At 38.0% G+C, this 21,124-nt stretch overlaps 2 protein-coding genes and 1 non-coding gene across 3 annotated transcripts in view; 2 read left to right on the forward strand and 1 right to left on the reverse strand.

Moving 5' to 3' along the window:
* The window catches only part of LOC131793486 (glycine dehydrogenase (decarboxylating), mitochondrial), a 202,057-nt gene that overhangs the window by 67,744 nt on the left and 113,189 nt on the right, over positions 1-21,124 (reverse strand). The gene's annotated exons all lie outside the window — the stretch shown is intronic.
* LOC131780754 (uncharacterized) lies at positions 918-3,676 on the forward strand. The gene is made up of 3 exons (XM_059097355.2): positions 918-1,274; positions 1,715-2,173; positions 3,104-3,676. The coding sequence occupies exons 1-3, from the start codon at positions 1,031-1,033 to the stop codon at positions 3,412-3,414; spliced, it is 1,014 nt and encodes a 337-aa protein (XP_058953338.2). The 5' UTR covers positions 918-1,030; the 3' UTR covers positions 3,415-3,676.
* The window catches only part of LOC131793497 (uncharacterized), a 28,203-nt gene continuing 16,616 nt past the window's right edge, over positions 9,538-21,124 (forward strand). The window contains exons 1-6 of the transcript XR_010715864.1: positions 9,538-9,786; positions 10,231-10,689; positions 11,415-11,714; positions 17,450-17,697; positions 18,142-18,600; positions 19,304-19,603. This is a non-coding gene — a transcript (uncharacterized protein). The remainder of the gene's footprint in view (positions 9,787-10,230; positions 10,690-11,414; positions 11,715-17,449; positions 17,698-18,141; positions 18,601-19,303; positions 19,604-21,124) is intronic.

Below are 21,124 nucleotides of genomic sequence, written 5' to 3' on the forward strand. Positions count from 1 at the left end.
ATTGGGGAGGGGGGAGGGTGAGTAAAGTTTTTTAACTAGCTTCTCATTAAAATTTATGGGGCTGCCAAATTTTTTAAAACTATCTTAGGTCAATACTCTTTAGATCTTAAAGGAAGGTCGTGTTTTGTACTTATGCGAGGTCATATTAAAAAAAAAAAAAAAAAAAAAAAAAAAGAACCGTCATTTCCATCTAAATTTCTTTTCCCCTTAAAATTAAGCGTTGCTTCAGTCGTCTTGGTTCTGTAATGAGATGAGAAGTAGTGTTATATGTAATCCTCAGTCACCTGCTGGAGTGGAAAATTCGAATTTCAAGCATAACAAGTTCTCTACACCGAGAAAGAGAGGCTAAGAAATCGCACCTTGGACCGATGCATACTCTATAATCAAAACCCCGGCCATTCGAAGGCCGGAGGGCGAAAAATTCTATCTAAAGGATAAATCGCTATCCAGCGGATAAGAGTTAAAAAAGAAATGCTGCATTAACCAACAGATAGAGATTTATCCAGAAGATAGCGCTATCCACCCTTTGAGTAAGTTTTGTGGCTTATTATTTTAAGAAATTTTTTTCTGCGGATACTTACTTTTGTCGATCCAGGAAAATCAGAGAACTATCAAAACCATAACATTTTCATACATCCTTTCTATCTTTTGTAAAGTTCTATATTATTTTCATTCATCTCCTCGTCAGGCATTAATTTTAAATGTTATTTTCTCCTCTTTGCATTTGGTTGAATTTAGCGATTTCATTCTAATAGCGGGTTTCTTGCAAAGTCAGTGGTGTTCAGCTAAATGGTGTAAATATAGAATCACAGTTATTGATGATTAACGTTTTCCAATATCTAATTAATTTTCATGCATGGCGTGACGACTTGACATTTATGCATGATTAAATTGATTCACCCATAAATTTCCGAGAAATCAACATACCGAGGATCAAAGCAGCACGGAAATTCTCAGATTAGACGAATTATCTCGGACTTCTCTTTTTGATTTCGATTCCTGTCCTTTTGTACAACCCACTTGAATTAAGATGTCTTCGAAGCGTATCCCAAAGAAAGATTTACCCGACGATGAAGCCTTAGACGAAGTAAATAAACACATCAAAGACGCTTTCGACATTCTGAAGCGTGAGACGAACAAGCTTCGCAAGGAAAGAAATGCGTTTGACGAGGTGGCAAAGAAGCTCGAGCATGTTCATTTCTCGACCATGCTGAAACTCAACGTCGGAGGCCATTTTTTCTCCACAAGTTTGGCGACTATGACTAAAGATCCAGGTACTTTGAAGCAAGTTTTGAATTTTGAACTAAGGACTGAGATCTAGCTGTTTGATATACTGAACAAAGTTCGCTTCCATTCAATTGTTTATCCATTAATTCAAATCCTGTTTGCGTTCGTAGCTGTTTTATTAGTTGAGAAAAACAATTCTTACGTTTTGAAGGCTGACTTCTGCTATTAAAAGAGCTTACACCTGTCTCTACACTTTTCTTAAAACGAACAGACACGTGGAACGCAATCTTAAATAATCCGCCATTATTTTCAGTAATTAATTGAATACATCACGCTAAAAGACATTTTTGATATGGTTGAATGCTTTGTGATGTTCGATGCCACCCGCCATCGAATTTGGCCAAATTGGGTAAATGAAGTTGATTCTTTTTGAAAAAAAAAAGGATTAAGGTATATTAGAAAGGTTTTGTTCATCTTGTTTTCACAGGGTCCATGTTACATGCCATGTTTTCAGGCAGATTTGACACAAAACCTGGCGAAGATGGATCTTACTTCATCGATCGAGACGGAACACACTTCCGACATATCTTAAATTATCTTCGCACTGGGAAACTCGTCTTACCGGACGATAAAGTCGTTCGCAAGGAGTTGTTAAGCGAGGCGGAATTCTATCAAATCGATGGAATACTCGATGAGTTGAAAGCAAATCCGTTTAAAGATTCTGCAATTCTCTCTTCAGAACAGCGCGAAACCCTGGTAGACTGGTTGAAAGACACTCGCGAAAGCTTAGGCGACGATTACGTGTTGTTATACCGAGCTTCTCGCAATGGATGGGCCGCCTCTAACTTCCACTCCTGTTGTGATAACAAAGGACCAACAGTTACAGTGATAAAGAGCGGAAATTACATATTTGGAGGATATACTGAGCAGCCATGGCAATCATCAAGTAAGAAGCCTTTCTGTCAGCCCCGCTGAATCAAACTGCAATACTCCCCTCCCCCACCCCCCTTATGATAAAATATCCCATCCTAATATTTTGCTCTCAAATGTGCTGTTTGCTTTCCATTTACAAGTTAATTACAGAAGCAAGAAGTCTTATGCTTGTGAATTTCTATCTTTTTCTTCTTTTCATTTTGGGGAAATGTAATGATGATTTTGCCAAAATACCAAAAAAACTTAAATCGATCAGAAAGTGATACCTTTACAATCGATCTAGTTCTACAAAAAACTCCCAAATGAGAGCTTCCTGGCATACAGCCCAAACCTCATCTTAAGAACCTTTTAGTTCCCCCTCCTTTCTTGTACGGTGAGTCAGCTTGCTTACATCTCTGAGTGATAAACCCTTTTGACTGACAGTTCAATGAAAATGTCAGGTTTTGTAGGACTCCCTAATACCATGAAAAATGCATTGATGTCTTTGCTGCTGTTGTAGCTGCATTTTTATTTTGTTTTTATGTTTGTTTGTTTTTTTTTTGTTTTTTTGGTTTTCTTCGTTAACTTTGTTTTGTTTTGTCGTTTTTTGTGTGTGGGTTTTTTTTCGTTTGAGAGGGACTTCGATCTCATGACAGGGTTGTTGTTGTTGTTTTTTTTTGGTATATTTTAAATTAGCTGTTACCATTGCATAGTCAAACCAGTCTTCGATAAGAAACACTAAGTCTCCTTTATTTTAAGGAAGTGAACTTCTATCTCATCTCAGAGTAAGGTAAGGGCAGTGTGATTTTTTAGAGGTCGTGATGCACTGAAATGAAAATGATAGCTCAAGCTACAACCGCAGGCGTTAATTATTGCTGTGGCAATTTCTTGTCCTGGTTTTGTCCCTATTTGCTACCGAGAATTGTTATACAACCAATCTAACTCAGTAAATATCTTTTATCAGATACTGCACCGTACAAAAGAGCACCAGGTTCTTTCCTGTTCAGCCTTGTCAATGCCAGTGGCTTGCCACCAACAAAGATGCCTTTGATAGATGGTATGGAAGGAAATGCCATCTACTGCCACAATAACTGTGGTCCAGTATTTGGAGCTGGACATGATCTTTGCGTTCCAAATTGTCCAAATTCCCACAACTGCTCCGTTAACCTTGGAAATACATACCAGTGCCCAGCAGGTCAGAATGGTAACCTTTTCTTAACAGGAAGTCAAAACTTTGTTGTGAATGAAATGGAAGTTTTTGTGTTCGAAAATTAAAGGCATCGATATCGTTGTCATTTTTCTCTTCCTGATGAGACTACAACAGATATTGTAAACATCAGCTGGTGACTAATTTCCTCTTAGTCAAGTTGTTGTTAGTGAATTTTTTTTTTACTAGATTAGAGAAAGTAAGAGGCTTTCATAACCTTTTCTTTGAACTGATCTAGCTTGTGAATGATGGTTTCTTGCTTTTGATTTTCAAGAATTGTTTGCCAGTCGTTTAAGTGTGTTGTTGTTACTTGAACAAGATCGAGTTATTAAAACAAATGTTTGCGAAGACTGTTTCTGCGCTGGATTGACAAACATAATCAAAACTATAACAAAATTCTCGAAAATGATTGGTTATCACCAGCCCGATTTGAGCACTAATAGGACAGTGAACGCGCCATGCTTGTAATTGGACAGTGTAACAGGACAAATTAACCTCATGTGCGTCCGCTGCTGCGCGCATTTCGCCAAATTAAAAATTCAACTGGGCCCTGTTGTTGTTGTTGTTTTTTTTTTTTTGGTTAATGAAAGTGTATAACCTATCAAACTCAAATTTTGTCATAGTTTTGATTGACCAATCGGACTCCCTCTTCGCGTTCATCCACCCAGTCAGTTGGACTCCACTCAGTTCTATTACCATTATTACCAGTGGACACCAGTATTTAAGAAAGAGGACCCCCATGAGAAAAAGAACTATAGGCCCATAACTGTACAAGTTACTATAAATAAGATTTTTGAACAGTTACTTAGTAAACAGCTTAATTATAGTTTCAATGATAAATTATGTGATAAACTGACAGCCTACAGGAAAAATCATAGCTGCGAAACAGCTCTACTGGCTATGACAGAGAATTGGAAGATATCTTTAGATGAACATAAAGTGGTAGGTGTTCTTTCTACGGACATGAGTAAAGCCTTTGATTCCCTCTACTATCCACTCACACTTGCTAAATTAAAGGCTTATGGTATTCGGGGGAACAGTCTAAAATTGTTGGACTCCTACTTCACTGATCGGTACAATAGGGTGAAGTTGGGATCCACAGTGAGTGAGTGGGAGAGGGGGTCAAGGGGATGTCCACAGGGCTCCGCATTTGGACCATTGATATGGAACATGTTCCAAAATGATCTGACATACAGTGTAAATTCTAATTCTAATATCAATATGTATGCAGACGACCACCAGTTCCATGCTGCAGGCAGTAATGTTACTGAGGTGCATGATAAGTTAATAGCAAGTGCCGAATTAGCCTCCAGATGGTATAGATCGAATTTCTTAAAAGGGAACTATGACAAGTATCAGACAATGACACTTGGGAATAAAAATAATGATATGGATAGTATTATAATTGATGACAATGAAGTTAAATCTACCAAGTGTTTAAAACTTCTTGGGGTATATATAGACAATAGGCTTCAATTTGATGAACACATTGCTAACATTTGTAAGAGGAGTAGCCAGCGTGTTGGAGTCCTGATGAGGCTCAGGAATATGATACCAACAGACACCAAGCTGAAGTTGTTTAAGGCAGCCATTCTTCCGTATTTAACATACAGCCATCTTGTCTGGCATTTTTGTAGGGCGAGTGATACTAGAAAATTGGAACGTATTCAAGAAAGGGCACTTAGGGCAGTTTACTGTGATAAGGGGAGTAGTTATGATAAATTATTAGACATGGCTAACCTAAGTACACTGCAGAACAGAAGACTACAGGATATAGCCATTCTTATGTATAAGGTAAAGAACAATTTATCTCCTAATTACATATGTAGCCTTTTTCAAATTCCACAACTTAGGTACACACTGCGTAATAATGATTTTGGTATACCTAGATTTAATACTGTCACTTTTGGAAAACATTCGCTTAGATATATGGGACCCAAAATATGGGCAATTGTACCAAGAAATGTAAGAGAACTGACATCCATATCATCTTTTAAATGTAACATACGTAGAATAGACCTTGTTTCTAAATTGACTGATAGTAAATGTGAAAACTGCCTTTTATGTAAGACTTAGGTTAGATTTTAAATTGTACATATATATTGTTTTATTTTTAAATTTCTCAAATTTTTAGGTAGTATTTAGTGTCCCCAGTTAGTGGTTGTATAACTGCTATTTTAGATTTGACACATAAATAAAGGTTGTTGTTGTTGTTGTTGTTATTATAAATCGAATGCAGGTTGTATATATATAAAATACGATAAAAGCGCAAAAGATGCCTAACATCCATGACATTAGGAAGGGCACAAATATGTTAACAGTCCAGCAAGTGTTAGGCGTTCAATCTGTAAAACAAAGCCCGGATCAATATCAGTATCTAGGCATCTGCCCACCTACCCCTCCCCTTACTCAACAACAGTCAATTGACAACAAGTTAGGGTTAATGTTGGGTTAGGGGAGGGGTAGGTGGGCAGTTCCCCAGATACTGATATTGATCCCAAAGCCCTTTAATAAACAGCGGTGAGCTAAAGTCAGGGCAGTATGGGAATTTATGAGCATGGTTAGGATGTTTCCTAGTGATAAATTTTCAACTTATTCAAAGGGAGAGGAATCATTCAAACCTAAATTTGGTCTTACGTAATGAAAATGCTGCAATCTGCTACCACACAGCAGGAGACATAAAAAAGAAGATCTTGAAAACCTGAAATTTATTTCGCAGAATAAATTTTTTGTAAGTTTGTAAAGGTCGCTTTTACTACCTTGATGTGAAAACATCAAAGTTTGTAAAGGAGCAGATTATCCCGAAATAGCCAAATAGATTTTGAAACTGTGTAGCTTCATCAAAATATAAAGAGAAGAAAACGTCCTCGTAGGCATCTATCCTGAGTTATGACCCGTTCATCAGACAAAAATTATATTTATTTGAACTTAGCAGCTTTCTTGTAGAGGCCTTATATCACCTGGAAACGTTGATTTATTGCCTTGAGCACTGTTTTTTAAGATATCTTCTCGGCAAAGGTACCTTCAGTTCTGACAAAGGGCTAACGTTCGAAACATCGGCTATTGAAATTCATCACAATTTGCATTATCAACTCAGAGCTGGGTTTGGTTTAACCGTTCTGTCTTGAAGACACCATTAATAGCGTAGCTCTATTTCCTGCATATAAACACACACAGACAACTCACAGTTCCTCCAATCGCTCTAACTGAGGGCTAACGCTCGAGACGTCAGCTTTAAAATCTTTAGGGTGGCCAATTTACGCTATCAACTCAGTTGATAATACTAACTGAATTACCCTGCTATACTCTTCCACCGACGCAGCACCACAGTTTCTTTAGGACTGAATCCCCTATTCACTTGTCTTCTAGACATTGACCCATGACTAATCAGCTTGGCCAAGCGCTTAATATAAGTTACAAGAAGCCGGCTCCGAGGAGGGATTCATTGTTTTTTTAATTAAAAAAATTTACGCAATTTTTTTTTCAGCGGATACTTACTTTTGTCAATCCAATAAAATTAGAAAACTACAAGACAAATTTTCATGCTTAGAGTAATGCATCGTTTCTATCTCTTGTACAATTCTTCGTCAATTTTAGTGCTTTCCTCGTCATGCCCTACCTTATGGAGGCTCCGTGGGATTTTGTGACCGCGCGAGATCTGGGTGGGAACATAGCACAAGCTTTAAAAGTGTGAACATGCAAAACGGCGGCTCGATAAGATCGCACGATTGTTATCTGAAAAAGTGTTTAACACAATACATTTTTTTTATGTGATGGAATCTAAGGTTTCCGGTAACTGCATCCGTAATATTCATAAGCCTTATGCGCCTGACAAAGAGATCAACCGAAAAGGAAACACCGTGGGAAAGATTGCCAAAGGGCGACAGATTCGAAAGTCTACGCAAGCTTAGATACCGATCTTGGCGAAGTTTCATTCCATTACGTAATGTTTTAAGACAAAGGAAATAGCTATCTTTCAAGTGAGATTCATCGCGTTTCCTTCAATGGAATTTCCTAAGGTTTGCTGGACCTTTAACCATATTTTTGCCCTTTCTGGTACCTGTTAATAAAAAAATACGACCAAGTTATAACATTTCAAATAGCGAGGAAACTGCCTTTTTAAACCTATTTTTTTTCGGCTTTTAAAAGATCGGCAGGACAATATTTACAAATTATAAAAATTTTGAAAGATTTCATAGAAACAAATTAAAGAAAATCAAAGACAAAGCCAAATTATTATTGGCGAGCGCCTCCCTTCGTGGAGTCTTAGCTTATTGATGAAAATCATTTCGATCATATTTACTACAACAAGCGAAAGTCTGAACTTTGCTCATAGCCTTTAAATGGCTTTTAGTGACCTTGAAAAGCGAAAACATAAACATTTTTTAGAAAATTCGTTGCACTGACGCGCACGCCAACATTTTTAAAAACCCTTTGGAGCATCCTTATCTGTTATTGTCTCCTCTGTACATTTTGTTTGATTTTATCTGTTTCATTCTAATATTGGGTTTCTTGCATAGTCAGTAGTGTTCAGCTTAAAATTGTGTAAATATTGAAACACAGTCATTTCTAATTAACGTTTCCAAGTAATTAATACATGATGAAATCGATACACCATAAATTTCCAAGAAATCGGATTCTGAGAATAGAAAAAATATCTCGGGCTTCTCGGAAAAAAAAAAAGTTGCTTTCGACACCTGTCCTTTTGTTTAACTCACTTGGATTAAGATGTCGTCGAAGCGTAACTCAGAGAAAGATTTACCCGGCTTTGAAGCCTTAGATGAAGTAAATAAACACATCAAAGACGCTTTCGACATTCTGAAGCGTGAGACAAACAAGCTTCGCAAGGAAAGAAATGCGTTTGACGAGGTGGCAAAGAAGCTCGAGAATGTTCATTTCTCGACCATGCTGAAACTCAACGTCGGAGGCCATTTTTTCTCCACAAGTTTGGCGACTATGACTAAAGATCCAGGTACTTTGAAGCAAGTTTTGAATTTTGAACTAAGAATTGAGATCTAGCTGGTTGATACACTGTACAAAGTTCACCTCCATTCATTTTTTTATCCATAAATTCAAATCCTACTTGCGTCCGCAGCTGTTTTAGTAGTTGAGAGAATTCGATTTTAAAGTCCATTGTTCGGAACGGTACTTCCGTTTTGCATGCCGATTTCTGAGCTTTTACCTGCGTCTTTACGCTTGTTTAAAAATGGACAGGCATGTGAAACGCAGTCCTAAATAATCCACCATTACTTCTAGTTAACTGCATCCGTAATATTCATAGGCCTTGTGCGCCTGAAAAAGAGGTCAACCGAAAAGGAAACACCGTGGGAAAGATTGCCAAAGGGCGACAGATTCGAAAGTCTACGCAAGCTTAGATACCGATTTTGGCGAAGTTTCATTCCATTAGGTAACGTTTTAAGACAAAGAAAATAGCTGTCTTTCAAGTGAGATTCATCGCGTTTCCTTCGATGGAATTTCCTAAGGTTTGCTGGACCTTTAACCATATACTTGTGCCCTTTCTAGTGCCTGTTAACAGAAAAATAAGACCAAGTTATAAAATTTCAAATAGCGAGGCAACTGCCTTTTTAAACCTATTTTTTTTCGGCTTTTAAAAGATCGGCAGGACAATATTTACAAATTATAAAAATTTTGAAAGATTTCATAGAAACAAATTAAAGAAAATCAAAGACAAAGCCAAATTATTATTGGCGAGCGCCTCCCTTCGTGGAGTCTTAGCTTATTGATGAAAATCATTTCGATCATATTTACTACAGCAAGCGATAGTCCGAACTTTGCTCATAGCCTTTTAATGGCCTTTAGTGACCTTTAAAAGCGAAAACATAAACATTTTTTAGAAAATTCGTTGCACTGACGCGCACGCCAACATTTTTAAAAACCCTTTGGAGCATCCTTATCTGTTATTGTCTCCTCTGTACATTTTGTTTGATTTTATCTGTTTCATTCTAATATTAGGTTTCTTGCATAGTCAGTAGTGTTCAGCTTAAAATTGTGTAAATATTGAAACACAGTCATTTCTAATTAACGTTTTCCAAGTAATTAATACATGATGAAATCGATACACCATAAATTTCCAAGAAATCGGATTCTGAGAATAGAAAAAATATCTCGGGCTTCTCGGAAAAAAAAAAAAAAAGATTTCGGTACCTGTCCTTTTGTTTGACTCACTTGGATTAAGATGTCGTCGAAGCGTAACTCAGAGAAAGATTTACCCGGCTTTGAAACCTTAGATGAAGTAAATAAACACATCAAAGACGCTTTCGACATTCTGAAGCGCGAGACGAACAAGCTTCGCAAGGAAAGAAATGCGTTTGACGAGGTGGCAAAGAAACTCGAGCATGTTCATTTCTCGACCATGCTGAAACTCAACGTCGGAGGCCATTTTTTCTCCACAAGTTTGGCGACTATGACTAAAGATCCAGGTACTTTGAAGCAAGTTTTCAATTTTGAACTAAGGATATAGATCTAGCTGGTTGATACACTGTACAAAGTTCGCCTCCATTCAATTTTTTATCCATAAATTCAAATCCTACTTGCGTCCGCAGCTGTTTTAGTAATTGAGAGAATTCGATTTTAAACTCCATTGTTCGGAACGGTACTTCCGTTTTGCATGCCGATTTCTGAGCTTTTACCTGCGTCTTAACGCTTGTTTAAAAACGGACAGGCATGTGAAACGCAATCCTAAATAATCCGCCATTACTTCTAGTTAACTCACTACATCACGATGAAAACAATTTTGATATGGCTGATTATAGTTTGCCATGTGATGTACGATGTCACCCGCCAAACTGGGTAAATGAAGTTGATTATATTTTAAAAAAAGGATTTAGGTATTAAAAGGAGGTTTTTTCATCTTGTTTACACAGGTTCCATGTTACATGCCATGTTTTCAGGCAGATTTGACACAAAACCTGGCGAGGATGGATCTTACTTCATCGATCGAGATGGAACACACTTCCGACATATCTTAAATTACCTTCGCACTGGGAAACTCGTCTTACCGGACGATAAAGTCGTTCGCAAGGAGTTGTTAAACGAGGCGGAATTCTATCGAATCGATGGGATACTCGATGAGTTGAAAGCAAATCCGTTTAAAGATTCTGCAATTCTCTCCTCAGAACAGCGTGAAACCCTGGTAAGCTGGTTGAAGGACACACGCGAAAGCTTAGGCGACGATTACGTGTTGTTATACCGAGCTTCTCGCGATGGATGGGCCGCTTCTAACTTCCATTACTGTTGTGATAACAAAGGACCAACAGTCACGGTGATAAAGAGCGGAAATTACATATTTGGAGGATATACCGAGCAGCCATGGCAATCGTCAAGTAAGAGGCCTTCCTGTCAGCCGCATCAAACTCCTTTACTTCCCGTCCTAATATTTTGCGCTTCAAGTTGCTGTTTACTTTGCTTTTACAAGTTGTATACAGGAACAAGAAGAGTTTTGTTTGGGAACTTGTAGTTTTTTCGTCTTTTCATTTTGAAGAAATGTAAAGATGATTCTGCCAAAAAAAAAAGAAAAAACTTAAATCGGTCAGGAAATGCTACCTCTACAATCTATTAAGTTCTACAAAAAATCCCAAATGAGAGCTCCTTGGCATATAGCTGAAACTTTATCTTAAGAAACTTCTAGTAAACTTTCTCCTAACACAATTTCATGAAAAACTTATGGAAGATTCAATCAACCGCCCCTCCTTCGTTTCTTGTACAAAGATACCAGTTTGTTCACATTTTGAGGGATAAACCCTTTCGACTGACAGTTCAGTGGGAATATCAGGTTATAAAGGACACGCTAATGCCGTGAAAAGTGCATTACTGTTTTTATTGTTGGTGTTTGTTTTTATTTTGTTTTAATTTTGTTGTTGTTGTTTTTTTTCGTTTGAGAACGACTTTTATCGTATGGCAGGGATGCTTGTTGTATAGTTTTTAAGCGGATGTTATCATTTTTTTTTTAACTCACATAGTCAAACCAGTCTTTGTCCTTGTTTTGTCCCTATTTGCTATTGAGAATTGTAATATAACCAATCTAACTCAGTAAATATTTTTTTGTCAGATACTGGATTGCACAAAAGAGCACCAGGTTCTTTCCTGTTCAGCCTTGTCAATGCCAGTGGTTTGCCACCAACAAAGATGCCTTTGATAGATGGTCAGGAAGGAAAAGCCATCTTCTGCTACAGTGGCAACGGTCCAGTATTTGGAGGTGGAAATGACCTTAACATTTGCTGCTCTCCAAATTCTTCCAGCTGCTCTGTTAACCTTGGCATTACATACCAGTGCCCAGTAGGTCAGAATGGTTACCATTTTTTAACAGGAAGTCAAGACTTCACTGTGAATGAAATGGAAGTGTTTGTGTTCCAAAATTAAAGACATTGTTGTCATTTTTTTTCTTCCTGATAAGACTAAAACTGATTCTGTAAACGTTTGCCATTGACTAGTTTCCTCTTAGTCATGTTGTTGATAGAGAGTTTTGTTACTGATATATGAATGGAGGTGTAAGAGGCTTTAGAAACTCTGGTGCTGTGCTGATTTGGCTCGTGAAAGATTGTTACTTGCTTTTGATTTTCAAGAATTGTCTATTAGTCATTTAAGTGAGTTGTTGTTACTTGATCAAGACTGAGTTATTAAAACTAACGTTTGCGAAGACTGTTTCTGACTGGAGACCTGTGAAGATATTAACCGGGTGGTGGATTAACAAGCATAATCAAAACTACAACAACATTTTTGAACATGATTGGTTATCACTAGTCCGATTTGAGCACTAACAGGATAGTGTACGTATCATGCTTGTAATTGGACAGTGTACTGGGATAATTTGACGTCATGCCTGTGCTAGTGGACAGTACGTGTCATGTGCACGCACTGCTCTCGCACATTTCGCCGAGTTAAACTATTTTTTTTTAATGAAACAGATAACCAATGTCCAGTTCCTTTCTCAAATTTTGTCATAGTTTTGATAAATTGGTAACAAGACTTCGTGTCGCCTTCTATGTGACAAATTCTATGTGTTATCATACTCGTGATATACAAACATATCGGACTACCACGAATTTGTCAATAACTCGTATGATTACAGACCCAATTGAACTCCACTCAGTCCTATTATCATTATAAATCAAATACAGGTTGTTCATATAAAAGTACGATAAAAGCGCAAGAGGCTCTTAACACAGGCGTTCAGTCAATAAAACAAAGTGCTTTGGTAAACGGCAGAATAGTAGCGGAGGAGTGGAAAAAAGAGGGAGGTCTGGAACGGGTCGGATAAAGAACGAACGACACGACCCAGACCTCCCTCCCATCTTAGCTCCATTTTACCAATAGGATGCCTGGAACAGGCTAATGGAATAGGTGCGTAAGTGATGTTTCTTTTCATTGGGGAAGAGGAGGGTGTGAGAGGTAATGGGCTAGAGTCAGCGCAGTGTGGGAATTTATGAGCATGGCTTAGTTGTTTACTTGTGAGAAATTTTCAACTTAAACAAAGGAAGAAGTTTCGGTCAAACCTAAATTAGGTTTCGTCTTAATAAAAAGGCTGCTATCAGCTATCACAAGTAGCAGGCAAAACAATTGCGAGAACCTTAACCTTTTTCTTGCCGAAGAAAATGTTGTAAGTTTCTGGTTTCCAAGAAAGTCGCTTTTACTACCTTAATGTAAAACAACAAAGTGCTAAAAGGGCGCATTATCCCGAAATAGCCAAAAAAAAAATGTTTAAACTGTGTAGCTTCATCATAACATAAAGAGAAGAAAATTTCCTCGTAGGCATCTATCCTGAGTTATGACCTGCTCATCAGACAAATTATATTCATTTGAACGCAACAGCTTCCTTGTAGTAGACTTGTCTCTCCTGCATGGAAATGTTAATTTATTACTTAGAACACTGATTTATTTTAGAAATTTGCTCGGCAAAGATACCCTCACCAACGCGGCGGTACAGTTTCTTTAGAAATTTAACCCCATTATCTAAGGCAGAATTTGGTTTAACCGTTCCGTCTCGAAGACACCATATTCCCACCACTAACGTAGCTTATTTTCTGCATATGAGCAAACACCCAACCCACAATTCCTCCAATCTCTCTGACGAAGGGCTGACGATCGAAACGTTAGCTTTTAAACTCTCCACGGTGGCCAATTTACGTTATCAACTCAGTTGATAATACTAAATTACCCTGTTATACTCTCCTACCGACACAGCAATTTCTTTAGAAATTTTCCCCCTCTATTCATTTGTCTTGTGGACGTTACCCATGACTATTCTCGTCGAACTAGGTCTTGAAAAAAACCGGCAAAGGCGGTCAAGCGCGTAATATAAGCCCCAGGAAGCTGGCTCTGAAGAGGGATTCATTAATTTTTTTTTTAAAAAGTTCACACAATAACTAATTTTCGTAAATCTTATCGATACCTCTGGACGTTCAGGGATGCTTCAAACCAATCTTTCGTGTCTTTTGACTGTTTCAAAGGCTTGTATAATAAAGTAGCATGCGAAATGAAATGGGCGATAAAACACTTATGGATTCTCATTGCACAGCATGACTAAACATCCAGTAGCCCACGTCTAACCGTACCCTCCCCCCTCCCCCTCCCCACCCCAAGGTGAAATGGAAGCAAGGGAACATCCGCGCAAAACTGGCACTAATCGTTTTCCGTGACGTCACTCTTGCAAGAAAATATATGGCCGCTTTTTATTGGTTAACCCCTTTTGCCGGTTCTTTTGTGAATTCTGATTGTCTAGGGTTGGTAATTTATTTTTAACTCTTACGAACAGGATGGTGCACAAAAGCTTGCATGGTCAACTTTTTAAACAAAAGCGATCTATGACGAGGTTTTAAGGTAGTTTGTATGACTCTTGGATGGAAAAATTTCAAGAAGAACAGCTGAAAGCCATCGATATCTTTTTTGAAGGTAACGATATGTCTCTTTCGTTTCCAAATAGCTTTGGAGAATCTTTAATATATCAAGCGGTGCCAGTAATTCATCGGCTTTCTTCTCTAAAAGAAACCAGTGTTTATATTATTTGTGCTGCCCATTAAAGCTCTCATAGAAGACCAGGTGCACTATCTTAATGAACTTGGGCCAGAGGATCGTCCACCTTCAACTTTCGGTCTCTTTGCGAACAGTGCCGCGATGCTATGAAATCTAGTTTGGTAAGCGCAATGCTAATCGAACATCGTCCGCTCGTAATCTTTTCCTATATTCTTGGAGCAAACTAAAGTATTTATTTGAACTCGGACGCTGAATTGCAAATTTACCCGAAAAATGGAAAATGAATTCACTTCAATGTTGTTGTTTATCTCGATAAACTTTCACGCTAACACGTTCCACTTCGCAAAATGTATCATCGAGTTATATAATTCTGCATAGCTTAGAGTGACGTCACGTGACACGATTAGTGTCGGGTTTGCGTGGACCTTCCCTCGGTTCCTTTCAATGGTGAGTCACCAGTTGTTTCTGAGAAATCGTAATACCGAGAATTAATCAAAACCTCGTGCAATTTCCGAGAAATATGAAGACATAGAAGCTTTTGTTAAATCCTGGAACTCTTTGCATTTCGTACTCGTCTACGGCTTGTTGGAGAAAGTTGAAATGTTTCCCTTCCGCATTTCGAAGAAAAGTGACACGCAAAACGATGCGAAAGAATCTGAGATGTCTTTCTCTCGCAGTTCAAAGAAAGATTTGCCGAACGACGTAGCCCTAGACGAAGTAAACAAGTACATTACTGATACATTGAGTATTTTGAGGCGCGAGATAAGTAAAGTTCGTAAAGAAAAGGAAGCCTTAATTTGTATTGGACAGGCAGGCAGTGGGGGCAGGCAGGGGCAGTTTGTTTTATTAAGGTGTTGTGAGGGGAAGCGGGGGAGAGTGAGTAAGGTTTTTAAACTAGCTTCAGTTCTCATGTAAATTTATGGGGGTGCCAAGTTTTTTTAGATTTTCTGAGGTTGATACTCTTTAGAGCTTAAAGGAAGGTCATGTTTTGTACCTATGCGTAAAAAATAAAAAAAAAAAAAAGGAAAAAAGAACCGTCATCTCCTTCTAAGTTTTTGTTCCCCTTTAAAATTAAGCGTTGTTCCTGTCGTCTTGGTTCTGTAGTGAGATAACGTGGTGTATTTGTAATCCGCAGTCACCTGGTAACCATTAAATCAAGAGCCAGCCCGGTTCCTAAAATTGCCACTTCTATCGTAAATCGGTATCTTATGATCAGTGGAAACCTTTTAATATGATTTTGGGCCCTCTTCATCAATTTCATTATGAGGATCAATCAGAGTCTGCCTCATTAGCCTTGAGTAACCTTTTTGGAGCCACTCTTCAGAAACACTGTTATATTTCCAACCGGCCGGCCGCCGTCTTAAAAAAATAAATAAATAAATAAAAGAAATAGACCGATAAAATCCTGGGTACGATGTTGACATTTTCTCATTTCAGGACCGGAAGTGATAAGGTTTTGTGGCTTATCATTTTACGAAATTTTTTTTTGAGGATACGTTCTTTCGTCGATCCAGGAAATCAGAGAACTATCAAAACCACAAAAATGTCATACTTAGAGTATTACATCCTTTCTATCTTTTGTAAAACTCTACATTATTTTTATTTATTTACTCGTCAGGCCTTATCTCAACTGTTATTGTATCCTCTGTGCATTTCTTTTGAATTTATCCATTTCATTCTGATAGAGGGTTTCTTGCATAGTGTAAGGCGTTTAGCGAAACGGTGTAAGTATAGAATCACAGTTAAAGAAAATATTCGACATCTTTTAAAAATATCTTTCGACAGTTCTACTGTCATCTTCTGTTCTGATTTATACAAAGTACAAAGTTGAATTTAAAGTGTGTGGCAAATGCTCATTGGATAAAACAGACAATAGAACGAAACAATGTATGCAATTACAATGAAAATTTTAAATTTATATCATAACGTTGATGATTAAGTGTAGGTTGCTCCCATTGAGTGTGAATGGTTTTTTGAATTTAAGCACAGGTGGCCCAAGCTCACTTCTAGAGGAAAAGCAAACGATTATTTCATGAAGGCGTCACGCTTTGCGTGACTCGGTCTTAAGTCACGACAGGAACCGTTGATAATTTGACACATTTTAAGGAATAGTTTTTAATAGAATAGTAATTTTCTCTCTACCACGAGTGATATAATAGATTAATTTACAATCAGATAGCGAGGTGAAATTAAAACAGATAAACAACAGACAAATTTTGCATATTCTGTGGGATTTGCTGTGAGCACTTAAGCTTGAATTATTTTGGCTGAAAAAGTGTCGACGGGGAAGAGATGCGGTAAAATTGACCGCGAAGCGAATTCATAATAGGAACACTCGGTACAAGCAACACTAGGATCGTACACTGTGCATGCTATACAAGTGGAGCATGCCACAGAAACATTTTTTTTCAGCCGCCTGAAGATTGCTCATGATTTCCCTTACAACAGTAGACCAGGAGCCATTAATGGCTCCTGATTAGACTTACCAGTTCGCCTTGGCCAGTCACTAAAAAAGTTATGACCCGCATCATTTCACCGCATTTTAAAAAATAAAAAACCAAATTAATATTTATGTTATGTTACGTTAAGGTCAGCGTAGTGTCTGAAACGGAAACCGGGGAATTGCATTCATTACGAGTCAGCGTAGTTAATCATCAACTTTATCATGTTAAGACTTCCCTTGCAATTGCATACATTTTTTTTTGTTCTGTTGTCTGTTTTGTCCAATGAGCATTTTGTCACACACTTTAAATTAAACTTTGTACTTTGTATAAATCAGAACTGAAGATGTCAGAAGAACTTTGGGAACATGTTTTTAAAAGAGGTCGTATATTTTCTTAAATTCGTGACGTATTTGCTGCTATCCAGACCTTTTGGCTGAATCACAGTGATTGATAGTCAACGTTTTCCAATATCCAATTAATTTTTATGCATGGCGTGACTCGAAGTAATTTATGCATGATGAAACTGATTCACCCATACATTTCCGAGAAATCAACTTACCGAGAATCAAAGCAGCACGCAAGTTCTGAGAATAGACGATATATCTCGGGCTTCTCAGCAAAAAAAAAAAAACTGATTTCGTCACCCGTCCTTTTGTATAACCCTCTTGAATTAAGATGTCGACGAAGCGTAACTCAAAGAAAGATTTACCCGACGATGAAGCCTTAGACGAAGTAAATAAACACATCAAAGACGCTTTCGACATTCTAAAGCGTGAGACGAACAAGCTTCGCAAGGAAAGAAATGCGTTTGACGAGGTGGCAAAGAAGCTCGAGCATGTTCATTTCTCGACCATGCTGAAACTCAACGTCGGAGGCCATTTTTCTCCACAAGTTTGGCGACAATGACTAAAGATCCAGGTACTTTGAAGCAAGTTTCCAATTTTGAACTAAGGACTGAGATCTAGCTGGTTGATAAACTGTACAAAGTTTGCTTCCACTCAATTGTTTATCCATAAATTCAAATCCTACTTGCGTCCGCAGCTGTTTTAGTAGTTGAGAGAATTCGATTTTAAAGTCCATTGTTCGGAACGGTACTTCCGTTTTACATGCCGATTTCCGAGCTTTTACCTGCGTCTTTACGCTTGTTTAAAAACGTACAGGCATGTGGAACGCAGTCCTAAATAATCCGCCATTACTTCTAGTTAACTCACTACATCACGATGAAAACAATTTTGATATGGCTGACAATAGTTTGCCATGTGATGTACGATGCCACCCGCCAAACTGGGTAAATGAAGTTGATTGACTTTTAAAAAAAGGATTTAGGTATTAAAAGGAGGTTTTTTCATCTTGTTTTCACAGGTTCCATGTTTCATGCCATGTTTTCAGGCAGATTTGACACAAAACCAGGCGAGGATGGATCTTACTTCATCGACCGAGATGGAACACACTTCCGACATATCTTAAATTACCTTCGCACTGGGAAACTCGTCTTACCGGACGATAAAGTCGTTCGCAAGGAGTTGTTGAACGAGGCAGAATTCTATCAAATCGATGGGATACTCGATGAGTTGAAAGCAAATCCGTTTAAAGATTCTGCAATTCTCTCCTCAGAACAGCGTGAAACTCTGGTAGATTGGTTGAAGGACACACGCGAAAGCTTAGGCGACGATTACGTGTTGTTATACCGAGCTTCTCGCGATGGATGGGCCGCCTCTTACTTCCACTCCTGTTGTGATAACAAAGGACCAACAGTCACGGTGATAAAGAGCGGAAATTACATATTTGGAGGATATACCGAGCAGCCATGGCAATCGTCAAGTAAGAGGCCTTCCTGTCAGCCGCATCAAACTCCTTTACTTCCCCTCCTAATATTTACTTTGCTTTTACAAGTTATTTACAGGAGCAAGAAGAGTTTTGTTTGGGAACTTGCAGTTTTTTTGTCTTTTCATTTTGAAGAAATGTAAAGATGATTCTGCCAAAAAAAAAGAAAAAACTTAAATCGGTCAGGAAATGCTACTTTTACAATCTATTAAGTTCTACAAAAAATCCCAAATGAGAGCTCCTTGGCATATAGCTCAAACCTTATCTTAAGAAACTTCTAGTAAACTTTCTCCTTTCACAAATTCAAGAAAAACTTATGGAAGATTCAATCAACCGCCCCTCCTTCGTTTCTTGTACAGAGATACCAGTTTGCTCACATTTTGAGGGATAAACCCTTTTGACTGACAGTTCAGTGGGAATATCAGGTTATAAAGGACACGCTAATGCCGTGAAAAGTGCATTACTGTTTTTATTGTTGGTGTTTGTTTTTGTTTTGTTTTAATTTTGTTGTTGTTGTTTTTTTTTCGTTTGAGAACGACTTTTATCGTATGGCAGGGATGCTTGTTGTATAGTTTTTAAGCGGATGTTATCATTTTTTTTTAACTCACATAGTCAAACCAGTCTTTGTCCTTGTTTTGTCCCTATTTGCTATTGAGAATTGTAATACAACCAATCTAACTCAGTAAATATTTTTTGTCAGATACTGCATTGCACAAAAGAGCACCAGGTTCTTTCCTGTTCAGCCTTGTCAATGCCAGTGGCTTGCCACCAACAAAGATGCCTTTGATAGATGGTCAGGAAGGAAAAGCCATCTTTTGCTACAGTGGCAACGGTCCAGTATTTGGAGGTGGAAATGACCTTAACATTTGCTGCTCTCCAAATTCTTCCAACTGCTCTGTTAACCTTGGCAATACATACCAGTGCCCAGTAGGTCAGAATGGTCACTATTTTTTAACAGGAAGTCAATACTTCACTGTGAGTGAAATGGAAGTGTTTGTGTTCGAAAATTAAAGACATTGTTGTCATTTTTTTTCTTCCTGATAAGACTAAAACTGATTCTGTAAACGTTTGCCATTGACTAGTTTCCTCTTAGTCATGTTGTTGATACAGAGTTTTGTTACTGATATATGAATGGAGGTGTTAGAGCCTTTAGAAACTCTGGTGCTGTGCTGATTTGGCTCGTGAAAGATTGTTACTTGCTTTTGATTGTCAAGAATTGTCTATTAGTCATTTAAGTGAGTTGTTGTTACTTGATCAAGACTGAGTTATTAAAACTAACGTTTGCGAAGACTGTTTCTGACTGGAGATCTGTGAAGATATTAACCGGGTGGTGGATTAACAAGCATAATCAAAACTACAACAACATTTTTGAACATGATTGGTTATCACTAGTCCGATTTGAGCACTAACAGGATAGTGTACGTTTCATGCTTGTAATTAAACAGTGTGCTGGGACAATTTAACGCTAAGCCTGTGCTAGTGGACGGTACGCGTCATGTGCGCGCTGCTGTCGCACATTTTGCCGAGTTAAACTATTTTTTTTTTAATGAAAAACATAACCAATGTCCAGTTCCTTTCTCAAATTTTGTCATAGTTTTGATAAATTTGTAACAAGACTTCGTGTCGCCCAATTCTATATGTTATCATACTCGTCATACACGAACAAATCGGACTACCACGATTTTGTCAATAACTCGTATGATTACAGACCCAATTGAACTCCACTCAGTCCTATTACCATTATAAATCAAATACAGGTTGTTCATATAAAAAGCACGATAAAAACGCAAGAGGTTCTTAACACAGGCGTTCAGTCAATAAAACAAAGTGCTTTGGTAAACGGAGGAATAGTAGCGGAGGAGTGGAAAAACGAGGGAGATCTGGAACGGGTCGGGTAAAGAACGAACGACACGACCCAGACCTCCCTCCCATCTTAGCTCCATTTTACCAGGAACAGGCTAATGGAATAGGTGCGTTAGTTATGTTTCTTTTCATTGGGGAAGAGAAGGGTGTGGGAGGTAATGGGCCAGAGTCAGCGCAGTGTGGGAATTTATGAGCATGGCTAAGTTGTTTACTTGTGAGAAATTTTCAACTTAAACAAAGGAAGAGGTATCGGTCAAACCTAAATGACACAATAAAAAGGCTGCTATCAGCTATCACAAGTAGCAGACAAAACAATTGCGAGAACCTTAAACTTTTTTTGCCGAAGAAAATGTTGTAAGTTTCTGGTTTCCTAGAAAGTCGCTTTTACTACCTTGATGTAAAACAGCAAAGTGCTAAAAAGGCGCATTATCCCGAAATAGAAAAAAAAGTTTAAACTGTGTAGCTTCATCATAACATAAAGAGAAGAAAATTTCCTCGTAGGCATCTATCCTGAGTTATGACCTGCTCATCAGACAAATTATATTCATTTGAACGCAACAGTTTCCTTGTAGAAGCCTTGTCTCTCCTGCATGGAAATGTTAATTTATTACTTAGAACACTGATTTATTTTAGAAATTTTCTCGGCAAAGATACCCTC

This window comes from Pocillopora verrucosa, chromosome 12 (assembly GCF_036669915.1).
Source record: "Pocillopora verrucosa isolate sample1 chromosome 12, ASM3666991v2, whole genome shotgun sequence".
NCBI classification, from domain to species: Eukaryota; Metazoa; Cnidaria; class Anthozoa; order Scleractinia; family Pocilloporidae; genus Pocillopora; species Pocillopora verrucosa.